At 33.6% G+C, this 13,975-nt stretch overlaps 1 protein-coding gene across 6 annotated transcripts in view; it reads right to left on the bottom strand.

Moving 5' to 3' along the window:
- Nucleotides 1–2,685: 2,685 nt before the first annotated feature.
- LOC144370411 (uncharacterized) overlaps nucleotides 2,686–13,975 on the bottom strand; it is a 156,993-nt gene continuing 145,703 nt past the window's right edge. For 4 of the 6 annotated variants that reach the window (XM_078031148.1, XM_078031147.1, XM_078031146.1 and 1 more), the window contains one exon: nucleotides 2,687–2,872. In XM_078031148.1, the coding sequence (XP_077887274.1) occupies nucleotides 2,708–2,872 (165 nt within the window). In that variant the 3' untranslated portion in view covers nucleotides 2,687–2,707. Of the gene's footprint in view, nucleotides 2,873–13,975 lie in introns of all 6 variants that reach the window. The other 2 variants (XM_078031143.1, XM_078031144.1) reach the window with 1 other exon arrangement.

The following is a 13,975-nucleotide window of genomic DNA, read 5'->3' on the forward strand; positions in this document are numbered from 1 at the left end:
ATGGAATCATTTAATTCTTTGCAAAGAAAAACAGAAATGAAAACATACTGATTCACATTACCATTCTTCAAATTATCTACTCAATTACTTAATGCATGATTAAATCATTAGCATAGAAATACTCTTCAAATGTAATACATCTGCATTACATCAATACTCAAAGTTAATCTGCCCCAAATTAAAACTTATCATCATCTCCCTATCCACAATTTGTTCCTCCTCTTTATCTCCTATCTCACAGTTGGAACCATCATCATCTACTCTATTATACATGCTAGCAACCTAGGAATAGTAAAATTTTCAGGAGGTTAAAAAGATAATAGACATTAAAAGTCACTGTATCTACTTCTAACATACATAAAACACACATCAAACACCAATACAAAGGGTTATTACAAGTTTAAGAAACCTAAAAATTTACCTTGATATGCTCTATCTTTTACCTAGAAGAGAGAAAAAAGATTAAATTTGATGTCAAACATCTGCTCAATAGAAACAGCATTCCTAAAACAACAGTCAGAATCATAACCAAGTGAGAATTTAATAACATTCTGGTTCAGGATAATAATTTATAGGATTAAAAATAAGTAAAGGTTAACAAGCCTTTTAAATTTAATTGGTAGTGATATTTCATAAATAGCCTCTGACATAAAAACACTAAGATATGTACCTTATTTCACAGCAAAGATGTGTGTATGTGTGTGTATGTGTGTGTGTGTGTGTGTGTGTGTATACTCAAAATCATTTACTTGACAATTCTAAATAACCAGGATAAAGTCTAGAAACAATGACTATTCAAAAGAAATCTGAGGAAACAATATTAAATGCATAATCTTTGTACTAAGATATGCCACTTTCACTCACCAGAAAACATCTTAGAACTCCAATTTAAATTTGGCTATTGGCTGAATTTAGAAACTAAGAGGCTACATCATCTTATTTCTGCAAACCACTAAATATATAGCAAGAAATCTGAAAGGAAAGACTGCTTGAAGAAAATGCACAAGCAATAAGAGAAATGACAATTAACATATTCTGGAAAGGACAAAAACAATCGTTTCCAAAAAACAGCAATAAACTACCTGATAATAAAACCTAAGCAGAAATTTTTTTAAAACATCACTAAATTTCTTTGTAACTTAGCATATTACTTGTCCTTTCAAATGTTATAAATGGTGATGGGATATTCAGATGTGTCCACGGATCATCCAGGGGATCTTCGTAACAGGAAATTGCATTCAGAAAACTCCAACACAGAAAAAAATGAACATTTCTTTAATGTCATAGCCTTGCTAACCTTTTACTCAAAATGACAACAGAGGAAAATGGGAAGTAGCATAAAAGCAGTCATCTAAGGTAGGGAGACTAAAGTTTTAAAGTCAAATGCTGAAACTGAGGAGCAACAAGCTAGGAACCACATCCCACATAACCTAGTGAAAAGAGAAACAGGTACCAGGGTTCTTGAAATGAAAGAAACAAGAGAGAGAAATATAAAATGTTTTCATGTTTTTCCCTTCTCTTTATCCTTCTATTTCCTTTTTACTTTTAGCTGAGAAAAAGTTCAATGAGATTAGAAAATTCCTCACAGGAATCCAGGCAAACAATTCTTCTATTTAAGAAGGGAATACTTTTTAAGAGATTTTACACTCAATTGTACAAGGAGAGGAAACTTATCTTAACAATGATGTGTCTGAAATAATTAAGAAATCAGAAAAAGAACACTCAGATTTGAAAAGATTTGTATCCAATGTTTTTGGCCTCTTTAACTGTTAGGCTTTTCATATGCAAAGTCCATTTACCTAAAATAATTTTCTTCCAATTATGTTAAATAACTATGAAACAGAATGACCTACAGTACAAACATAAGTATGTATAAGCGCATATATATATATGTGTGTGTATATATATATATACACACATATATATATATATATATACACACACACACACACACACTTATACATATATTACACACATACACAGAGATAGACTAATTCTGCTCAGGAAAAAAAAAAAAAACCTTAATGAACAAAACATTTAATGGATTTTTGGACAACACATAATCTATACTTCCAAATAAAAAGGTATTTTCTGTACATATGATCAAATCATAAAATCTGGGAAAAATTTATATAAAAGACTGGAAAAATTATATCATCTCCTTTTTCTCATTTTACTGTATTTCTTTGCAGCATTTCCCCCTGTTTGTATGTTTATATTAACATAGAGTTCATCAACATTTAAATCTTAGTTTCTGCTTTTTTTTCCCACTTCACATTTAATTGTGAGCATTTTCTGTACCTCAAAGCTTTGAAATAAATAAATCTGCCTACTATTCCACTAATCGAACATACAATAACCCCTAAATGAATTATGTTGTGCTAAGTCTTCAATCTAATACACTGTTCCATTGAAAAACATTACCAAAATCTTCAAAGCATAGTTATTTCTTTAAGATAGATTACTAGACATATATGCTACATAAAAGGATATTTATCTAACCTATCCCATCTTTTATCCCACTTTTAAGACTTCTGATACATATGAAACTACTGGTCAGGATGGCTGTAAGAATTACCAGTTCTACCAACTGCACCCACACTAAATTATTTTATAATTTTAGTTTGACTTAAACCACTATTTTGTGTTTTAGCAATTGAAAAAGAAAAAAAGGGGGGGCAGTGACTATATAAAATAATCCTTGTGCTTATGTGCTAAGGTATAAGTAAGTTAATTTACTCACAAAAGCAGTTCTCCAAGAGAAAATGACAAAGGATACAATCCCAAAGAAAACAGTGAATACTACAGGCTTCCATGGTAGTCCATAAAAATCAGGCACAGGTTGAGTATCATCAGGCAATGTAGTAAACAGCTTAAACAGACAAATTAGAAGAAATGGGAAACCTTAAATTTATAACAAAACAGTCACAAAGAATCATGGCAATTCTAAACCAACTTCCTCATCAGAAATCCACCTCCTCAATATTTTCCAATAGCTTCTTCAAGAGAGAGGATACTGGCAGTCTCATATTTTTTGTTCGCTTCCAGTGTTTTCAAGTATAATGAATCTAAATACTTTTTAAAAATATTTATTTATGTATCTTTAGTTTTAGGGTGGACACATTGTTTTGTTTTTATATGGTGCTGAGGATCGAACCCAGTGCCTCATGTATGCTAGGCAAGCGCTTTACTGAACCACAACCCCAGCCCGAATCTAAATACTTTAAATTGAGCATACATTTCCTGTTTGTAATAGGCCCTATATCATCACATTGTCTAACACCTGGCTAGAATCCCTCTGGATCATTCTTTTCTCTTAGATAACCTGGTTTTTATAATTTAAAATATTCATTTAAGACAAAACTTAAATATATGAAAGAACTAATTAATTTTATGGCAACAAATAAAAACAATGACGATATATGTATAAGATTTTAAATCTTACTTCCATTCCACTCTTATATACAGATACGTGACATGTAATTTCAGACAACTCTTGAAAACTGGCTTAGATAAACTTCTCTGAATTTAACATCCTTCTATAAAATTCAGAGCCTAATTTTAAATGGTTGCTCAAAGGCAGTGCAGTAAACACCTGCCTACTCTTCCCTGTTTTCACCGCCCTCTACACGTAATAGGAGATAACTGTCACTTGGGCCCAATTCCCCAGCAGTCTCCTTAGGGAAAAGACCTGTAGTAACATTAGCTGTTTGGATTGTTGGCTGCATTTCAGAACATACCATGAGGTTGTCACCTCTATTCCGTCAAAAAAAAAGTGCAAGTGGGGAAAGCTCAAGTACACTCTCACCGGCCTCGCTTAACCATACAGTCACGTCCTGCCTGCCTTGGGCCTGACACACTCCATTTCTCCGTTGCCACGACAGTCAGTGCACCCACTCTGCCAGAACTCAGCCACCCGACAGGGGTCCCAGGAGCTCTGGGTCCCCCAGAGAAACAGTGACAGAAGGCACAGTGGCAGGTACTCAGTCCATGGTGTAGGGACAGCTGAGTGGAAGCGACGCTTCCCTGCAGAACAGCACAGGACCCTCTCTTTCACCGCAGGGGGCGGGTACTGGGAGTGAACTTTGCCTTCCTCCACCACAGGCGCTTTCCGCCCAAGGCACGTGAAACCCGTCATCAGAGGAAGCCCCTGGGTGAACTGCAAGTGAGCAGACAGAGGATGCTAAGGGGCGTGGCGGGGAGCGGGAAGAACCAACTGCGGAGCCTGGTGGGGGACAGCGCCAGTAGAGCCAAGCGGAAGAGTCCAAATGAAAGGACTCCAGAAGGAAAGAGGCTCACCTGTCCCCGGAACTAGGAGAGGACCGGCGATTTAGAAGGCCCTGGAGGAAGCCATGGAACTAGCAGAAGGGGATTATAGGCAGAGACTAGGAAAAAGGAGAAAGTCAGGCCTCCCAGCCCCTCCCAGAGCAAAACCCTTTTGTCAACGTGTTGAGACACCAGGTACCTACCTGCCCCAAAAGTGCAGACAGAAGAGGAGAAGCTTCTCCTGCTCCCTTCTAAAAGACTACTGCTGGGCTTTCCTTCCCTGCTCACTCTAGTCCTGTTACTTTCTCCAATTGTGGATGACACTCTTTTTAAAAAAGCCTAACCCTAAGGAATCATGTTATTATCACCCCACGCCGGTGGCTTCATTTCTGGATGCCACATTTTAGGGTTGCATGACTTGTGGAAAAAAACAGAATCATGAATAGCCCGAAAAGCACGTGCTAAAAATTGAAGAAACTGGGGACATTTAACTTGGGGAGAAAATGAACATCTGTGGATCTTTAAAAATCTGTCGTCAAATTGAATGTAGTCAATTCAAAAGAACAAGAATAAGCAGGAAAGCACTGAAAAAGAAGAGCAATGAAGGGTACAGGGAGGGCAGACTATATAATTAATTCATGTACCCTCGTCCAAGCCCAGGAATACATAGAGATTGTGGGACAGAATAGAGAATCCAGAAACAGAACCAACTGGACATTTGGGGTACAATAAAAGTTAGTTTGGGGAAAATAGACTTTCTAATAAGTAGCGTTACCACATGGAAAATTATAAAATTGGATTTTTCTCTACTTATTCAAAAGATAAACTACAAATGGATAAGAAACATGAATGTAAAAATAGAAAATAAACAAGTACTAGAAAATATTAAGTGAAATTTTCTATGTATTATGAGTGGGCAAAACCTGCCTCATTGAAAAAATCTTTCCTGGCTGTATCTAAACCTGCTACACACACACACACACACACACACACACACACAGTTTGACAATGACAAACTGAGAAAAAATATTTGCAGCATATTATTGTCCAAAGAATCATGTTCCTGAAATATAAAGAACATTATAAATAAAATGGCCAGCAAACCTATACAAAAATGGGCTGAAGAAATAAACAGATCTCAGGAAAAGAAATGCAAATAGTTATAACATATGGAAACATGCTCTGCTTAGCTCATAATGAACAAAATACAAATTAAACCACACCAAGACACCATTTCTCACTTGCATTGGCAAGATCCAAACGTTTGACAACATACTCAGTAGGTGAGAGAATGTGGGGGAATACAAATTCTCAGACACTGCTAATAAGTATACAAAATGATACAACCCTTATGAATGAGATTTGGCAACATCTCCCAAAACTGCTTATATATTTACCTATTAACTCAACAATCCCACTTTTTTTTTTAACTTTTTTAGTGCTGGGGAAGGGTATCTTGGGCAAGTGCTCTACTGCTGAGCTATAGTCCACCAGCCCTAATTTCTAAAGATACTGGGAATACAACAACAAATGTTTAAAACTTGTATTTACAAAACTATGTTATTCAAGCATTAATTATAACAATACAAGATGGTCACAAAAGGCTGAAACTACAAAACCGTCATCAATGAAAGTTGTTGAATAAACCAAAGAAGAAAGAAAATAATTTTAAATACTGCTAAGAGCTGGTTTCCGGAATACATTTTTTAAAAATGAAGTAGAGAAAAATATTTATAGAATACTATTTGTATCTTAGAAAGTGAAAAAAGATGAATATATTATTTCTTATAGCTTTGAGGTAAAACTGACATGCAATAAATTACATGTATTTAAAGTGTGCAATTTGATGAATTTTAACATGAAATTATGAAATCACCATTATAATCAAGATAATATACACATCCTTTACTTCCAAAAATATTCTCATTCTCTAGGTAATTTTGCCCTTTGTCACCCTTCTTTCTTGCCCCCCACTTTCCCATTCCTCCAGCAAAATGTCTTATCTTAATAGATTGCTTTGTATTCCTCAAGTTTTATGTGTATGGGATAATATATTGTATTTTCTATGGCTTCTCTTATTCAGCATAATTTGAGATTCATCTACATCAGTTTATCTATCATCTATTTTTATTGCTGAGTAGCATTTCATTACATGTACATACCACAATTTGTCTATCATCTATTGATAGACATTTGGATTTTTTTCCAGTTTGGGGCTTTTACAAATAAAATAGCCAAGAACACTGATATAAAATTCCTCCTATTGCTATATAACTTATCTTTTCTTTGGAAAAGAATGGTTGGATATGACTGGTGTATGTTTACCTTTTTAAGAAGGTGATTCTACCACTTTATATCCCCACCAGATGTGTACCCATCCAGTTCCTCCATCTCTTCTCCAACCACTCAGCACAATTGTCTTTAATATTAGATATTTAATAAGTGTGTAGTGGTAACTCTTATGCTTCAAAATTGCATTTCCCTGATAATTATGTCAAGCATTTTTAATGTATTTACTATCTGTTTATCTTCTTTGATGAAGTGTTATTTTACAGGACTATATTTTTTTCTAATGCGTTCTAAGAGTTCTTCATATATCCTTGATGCAAGTCTTGATAAATGCTTTACAGTAATTTCCTCCCAGCTTGTGTTTTGTCTATTTCATTGACTTCAAAGTGTATTTTGAATTACAGAGGTTTCAGTTTGATGAATCCCACATTGTCAAATCCTTTTTAATGCTTTTGTTGTCAAATTTAAGAAATCTTTGCCAAACCTAAGTTCAACAAAAATTTTTCTCTTATTTTTTTTCCTAGAGGTTTTGTAGTTTTGAGTTTAATATTTAAGTCTGTGAGTTAATTCAGGTGTCTAATGCAAGGCATGGATCAATATTTTGCATATAAATATGCAGTAATTTCAGTACCATTTGCTGAAAAAACTTTCCATTCTCTACTTGTCTTTCCATCTTTGTCAATGACTGTTGCCATATATATTGTGTATCTATCTCTGAATTCTTGGCTCTGTTTCAATATGTTTTGTCTGCAATCCTGATTACTGTAGCTTTAGAATATTTTTTTCTTTTTTTCCTCTTCGTATGGTACTAGGGTTTGAACACAGGACCTTGCATATGCTAGGCAAGTCCTCTACCACTGAGCTACATCCCCAGCCCTAGATTAAGTCTTGAAGCCACGTTGCAATCAGCTTGTCATTTTCTACAAAACTCTGCAGGGATTTTGATTGGAATAATGTTGACTCTGGTGATTAAACTGGGATGAATGGACACCTTAGTCTTCTGACTCATAAATTAGGTATATCTCTCCATTTAGGTTCTCTTTAAATTCTATCAGCAATATTTTATAGTTTTTAATATATACATTTTAGTTTTTGCCACGTTTATGTTTAAATACTTCATATTTTTATTCTATTGTACATGGAAATCTTTAAAATTTCAATTTCTAATTATTCATTGTTAATATATAGAAAATATAATTGCTTTTAGATGTAAATTTTATCTGTCAACCTTACAATAGCTTTTTTCTAGATTATACCAGATTGTATCTATATATATTCATGTTATCTGAAAAGAAAGAGAATTTTATTTCTTCCTTTCCAATCTGAGTGCATTTTATTTCTTTTTCTTGCCTTAGTATACTAGCTATTTCCTTACTGCACCCCAGTACAATGCTGAATAGATGTAATGAGAGTAGACATCTCTGTTTGGTTTCTGATCTTGGGGAAAAGTATTCAATTATCAACCATTAAGTATGAGGTTAGCTGCATTTTTTCAGAGGATGTTTTAAGCTCCCTTCTATTCCTAGTTTGTTGTTTGTTTTTCTACATCAATAATCAATGCTGAGGGGCTGGGGTTGATACTCAGTGGTAGAGCACTTGCCTAGCATGTGTGAGGCAATGGGTTCAAATCTCAGCACCGCATATAAATAAGTGAATAAAATAAAAGTTAATCAACATCTAAAAAATTTTTTTAAATAATAATCAGGGCTTATTTTTTTTTACATGTCGATGCGATTTATTGTCACCTACTTGTACATGCACACAAAATAACAATATAATTTGGCCAATATTACTCCCCAACATTTCCCCCCTCTGCTATATTTTTTAAATGCTTGTTTTGTATCTCTCGAGCTAAACACAAAGATTGTGCTTTTAGGTACATCAATGTGGTAAATTTCATTGATTTTCAAATGTTAAATAAATTTTGGATTCTTGACATAAATCCCCATCATCCGTCTAGTTTTTGTCTATGATGTATTTTCCTTTTACATATTGTTGTATTTGACTTAAATTTTTGTTTAGAATTTCTGTACAGATTCATTGGAGATCCCATGAGAGGTATGTGGTTTTCTTTTCTTATTATATCTTTGTCTTGGTTTGGTGTAGTGATAACACTGGATTCATAGGAGAAATATTTCCTTGCTTTAATATTCTACAAGGGTTTAGTATTACTACTACTATTAGGAATTAGTATCATTTCTTCCTTACAGGTTTAATTGGATCACCAATAAAGCTATCTTGGTCTTATATTTTTTTCTTTGTAGAAAGGTTTTTACCTATACCTTCAATTTCTTTAATAGTCAACAAGGTTTATGAAATTGTCTGTTTTTCTTGAGTGAACTTTTGCAATTTGTGGCTTAAATAGAATTTCTTCATTTCATCTAAATTGTCAAGTTAATTAACATAAACTGTTCATAATATCCCCATTATCAGTCTAGTATCTGTGAAATCTGTAGTGATATCCCTTCTCTGATTGCGAATATTGGTAACCCGTGTCTCCTCTTTTATTTCCCTCACTAGATGTTGATCAATTTTATTCATCTTAAAGAACTAGCTTTGGGTTTCATTGATTTTCTCTTATTTTCCTTTTTTAAAAATTTTACTGACTTATGGTCTTTATTATATCTTTTTTTCTTGCTTACTTGGAGATTAACTTATTTTTCCTTTTCTAGTTTCTCATAGTAGGAACTAAGTCAATGACTGGAGACTTATTTTTTAATAAAGCTATCTTGGGCCTGGTAGTGCTATAAGTTTTCCAATAACACTTTAGTGACATTGCACAAATGGATATGTTGTTTTCAGTTTTATTCAACTCAAAATATGAATTTCTTCTCTGATTTATTTGACTCAAAAATTATTTAGCAGTGGGGGCTAAGGTTGTAGCTCAGTGGTAAAGTGCTTGCCTCACATGTGTGAGGCACTGGGTTCGATCCCCAACACCACATAAAAATAAATATACTGTGTTGTTCATTTATACCAAATATATAAATATGATAGATAGATACAGATATACATATAGATATAGATAGATAGCAGATAGCAGCCTGGCACTTAAGTTTTCAAATATTTGAGAATTTTCCAGATTTTTCCATTATTGATTTCTCATTTTATTGTGTTCAGAGAATAAGCTTTGCCTGACTTTGAATACTTTTATATTTACTGATAATTTTTTTAAGATCCAGAATATAGTTTATCTTGGTAAATGTTCCATGTGCACTAAGCTCCTTGGGGGTTTTCTATAAATGTCAATTAATTTCAAATGGATGGATTGATTATGTCATTCACACTTTCTACAACCTTACTTTTATTTTTCGTTTTCTGCCAATTGCTGAGGAGAGGATATTGAAATCTCTAAATGTAATCTATAGGATTCATCATTTTCCTCATAATTCTATCAATTTTGATACTTCATGTATTTTGAAGGTCTAATATTAAAAGTACAAGCATTTAGGTTTATTATATAATCTTGACTGATTCGTTTATCATTAGGAAATAACTTTCTTTAGTCCTGATGATATATTTTGCCCCACAACCTCTTTTTGTTTAATGTAGCTACTCCAGATTTCCTTTGACTAGTGTTTAACATGAGATACCTTTTTCAATCATTTTAATTTTGACTTCTTTGTGTCTTTCTATTTACAGTGTTATTCCCTTAGACATCTATTTGGGTCTTGCTTCTTTAGGCAATATGACAATCTCTGTTTTTAACTGATGTATTTAGATACTTTCCACTTAATAGGATTACTGCCGTGCATAGGTGTAAGCTTAATATAATCTTCTATTTGTTCCTTCTGTTCTTTGTTCTTTTTCTTTTCTTTCTGTCTTCTTTTGCAGAAATACCACTATCAGTATTTTTAGTGATTCCTCTATTGGCTTATTAAGCTATAACTCTGTTTTCTAATCTTAGTGCTTCAGGGTTTAGAATATACATCTTTTATTTGTCACAATCTACCTTCAGATGATACTATATTACTTCACATATTCAATAAGAACATTACAATAGTTACTACCCTTCTGAGATTTATACTGTTGTCATGTATTTTACTTTACATGTTTTCTAAGTCCCATACTACACTGATATTTGTCTTTAAACAGTCAATGACTTTTTAAAATGTTCAAATAAGAAAAATTATTTTAAATATTTATGCACACAGTCACCATTTTCAGTGTTCTTTACTCCTTTATTCCATTATTTCCATCTGCTGTCTTGGTGCAAGTGTAGGTGAATTCTTTCAGCTTGTATGTCAGTACAAGTCTTCATTTTAGAAAGATATTTCACTGGGCATGATATTATCGGCCAACATTATTACTCTTCAAATATATTAAAGGTATCACTCCACTATATTCTCTTATGCCTAATTTCTGACAAGAAATCTGATGTCATCCTTAGTTCTTCTCTACATAAATGTCTTCTCTAACTGCTAAGATTGCTCTTTATCACTGGTTTTGAGCAATTTATTTATGATATAATATACCTTGATATAGCTTTATTCATGCTTTTTGTACTCTAGTCCCATTTAATATCTTGGATCTGCAGATGTACAGTTTTCACAAATTTTTGGCCATCATTTCTTAAAATATTTTTCTGAATACCTCTCATAGCTCAACTTGAAACTGTCCCACAGCTCACTGATGCTCTGGTTCACTTTTCTTTAACAGAAGAAATTTTCCCTGTTTCATTTGGGGTACTTCTCCTGCTATGTCCTCAAGTTCACTAACAATTTCATCACAATGCTTATTCTGGCATTAATCCCATCCACTGTGTTTATCATATATTTTCAACTCTAGAAGTCTGATTTTCTTAAAATATATCTTCTATATCTCTTTTTACCTTTTTAACACACGAAATATAGTAGTAATGACTTTTTAAAAAATGCCATTACCTCATTCTAACATCTCCGATAGTTCTCAGTTGGCTTTGATTGGATGATTCTTCTCCTCATCATTGTGGAATGTATTTTTCTTGCTTCTTTGCATGCCTGGTAAGCTTTGAATCGATGCCATACATTACGAATTACTATTCTTAATATTTCGTATACAATTAAATTACTGGAAACAATTTGATTCTCTTGGGTCTGAATATTTGTTAGGTATGACATAAATTGTAATAGTCAGTCCGAGGTAACACCCTTCTGATTATTCTACCCAACTTCCTTAGATAGTTTTTTCCAGGTGCTATTCTGGTCCCTGTGTTAAGACCTGTTCCTTCTAATCACTTAAGATGGTTTCTCTGACTTGCTAAGCAGTTTCATCACACTTATGTGCAGATCAATACCCTGCTGAACACTCAGAGAGCCTTTCACAGATTTCCAGAATTGTCTCTCAATGTAGCAACCTTCTTTTGGTACTCCACCCTGTGAATTCTAGTCACTTTGGTTTTCCTGGAATCTCAGCACCATCTCTCAATTCATGGTATCCTCTGGTTCTGCCTGACTTCCCCTTCTTTGTCATGGCTTGGGAATCTCTTAACATAGTAAAAGCTGGGGCAACTAAAGAGCTCATAGCATTTGTTCTTTATGTTTCCAGAATCATTCTTTGTTGCTTGATCTTCAATGTTACTGGATCTTAAAATTTTATATGTTTGTGGGTTTTTTTTCATATTTATTTTAGTTGTTTCAGTTGGGAAGGTGAAGCCAGTACCTATATAAATCTATCATAGCTAGATGTAAAAATCATTTGCTTTTCTTTTTCTTTTTATGGTGCTGGGGATTGAACACATGGCCTCCTGTGTGGTAGGCAAGTGCTCTACCACTGAGCTGCATATCCCTTTTCTCATTTGCTTATTTTTTTAATAGCAGAATGCATAATGAAATAAATTTTAAAAGTTAACTATAAAAGAGAGTAATATCAGGGTAGACAGAACTGGGACAAAAGCTAGAGTTCTTTCAAAATCAGGCAGGAGAATCACAAGTTCAAAGCTAGCCTCAGCAACTTAGCAAGTCCCTACGCAACTTAGTGAGAACTATCTCTAAATAAAAAATAAAGAGCCTAGGTATGTGGCTCAGTGGATAGGAGCCCTGGGTTCAATCACCAGTACCAGAAAACAGAAACAACTTATTTTCACAAATTAACTTTGGCTCTTCTAAATATTTAAATAATTGTAAAATAAATAAAAAAATCTTTAAAAATTAACACCTAAATATTGAAAGCAAAAATGAAACAACCTGTGATATCATGTTGGTGACAAACCACAGAAATGAATTATTTCAAACATACCTTAGTGGGATATAGCTTAAAGACAAGAGAATTTCATTTCATTTCAGGAATACATTCCTGAAAGTATTTTAAACAACATAAATATAGTCGTGTGTTGCTTAATAATGGGAATAAATTCTGAGAAACACATCTTAGGCAATTTCAGTGTGTAAACATCATTGAGTATACTTATACAAACCTAGAAAATATAGCCATTTCCACACGTAGGTATTCATATATGGTATATCATCGCTTTGGGGATAAAAACCTATAAGATATTATTATACTGAATTCTGTAGACAATTGTAACATTGTAAATGTTTATATATCTAAACATATCAAAACACAAAAAAGATTAAAAATACTAGGTGTCAAGAATTTTTTAGCTCCATTATTATGCACTAATGACCAAAATGTCATTAAGTGGCACAAGACTGTAAACAATTATATTTATGTCATTGAAAACTGGAACTCCAACATCAGAGAAAGAAAACACAAATCTAAGATAGATGAAGTGAAGTAAAATCTCTCTAACATCCTGAATTTTCATGGGAATTATCTAAATGACATGATCAAAAATCCCCACATATTTCTGAGCTTTGTTCACTAAAAAGGCTTACAAATGACAGTCAATTTGAGCAATAAGCAATCCTAGTACTTGGAATGTATCCTCTAAATACCATTTCCTATTGAAAGAAACCAAAGTTCTTTTAGAGAAATAGTTCCTTCAAGGTCTGGACAGGGAATGTTTAAGATGAACTTGGAACATTTCATAGTTCAAAAGCAAGGGAAACAGGTAACAATGACCACTAGGTGGTGGCAAAGGGTCCCAGGAGCCAAGATAAAGAGGCTTCTACAAGGCAAAAGGGGGAGAAATTGAGCATCAGATAAGAACAATTACTATTCCTAACTGGATTAAACACACCAAATATTTTTAAATGCATGACATCATATTGACTCTTAAATAAAAGTTAAAAAGATTTCAAAAGCCCCTTTGGGTATCATTTGATAATGCTAGAATAATACCTTACTATTCTGAAAAGTGTTTAAATGAAGAAAAGGAATCAAATGTTTATCTCCTGCCTTAACTATACAAACCGAATATCTGTGTAAAGAATAATCAATCATAGCCAGGCGCTGTGGCACACACTTGCAATCCCAGTAGCTTGGGAGGCTGAGGAGGGAAGATAGCAAGTTCAAAGTCAGCCTCAGCAAAAGTGAATTG

The sequence above is a fragment of the Ictidomys tridecemlineatus genome, chromosome 14 (genome assembly GCF_052094955.1).
Source record: "Ictidomys tridecemlineatus isolate mIctTri1 chromosome 14, mIctTri1.hap1, whole genome shotgun sequence".
Taxonomy (NCBI): domain Eukaryota; kingdom Metazoa; phylum Chordata; class Mammalia; order Rodentia; family Sciuridae; genus Ictidomys; species Ictidomys tridecemlineatus.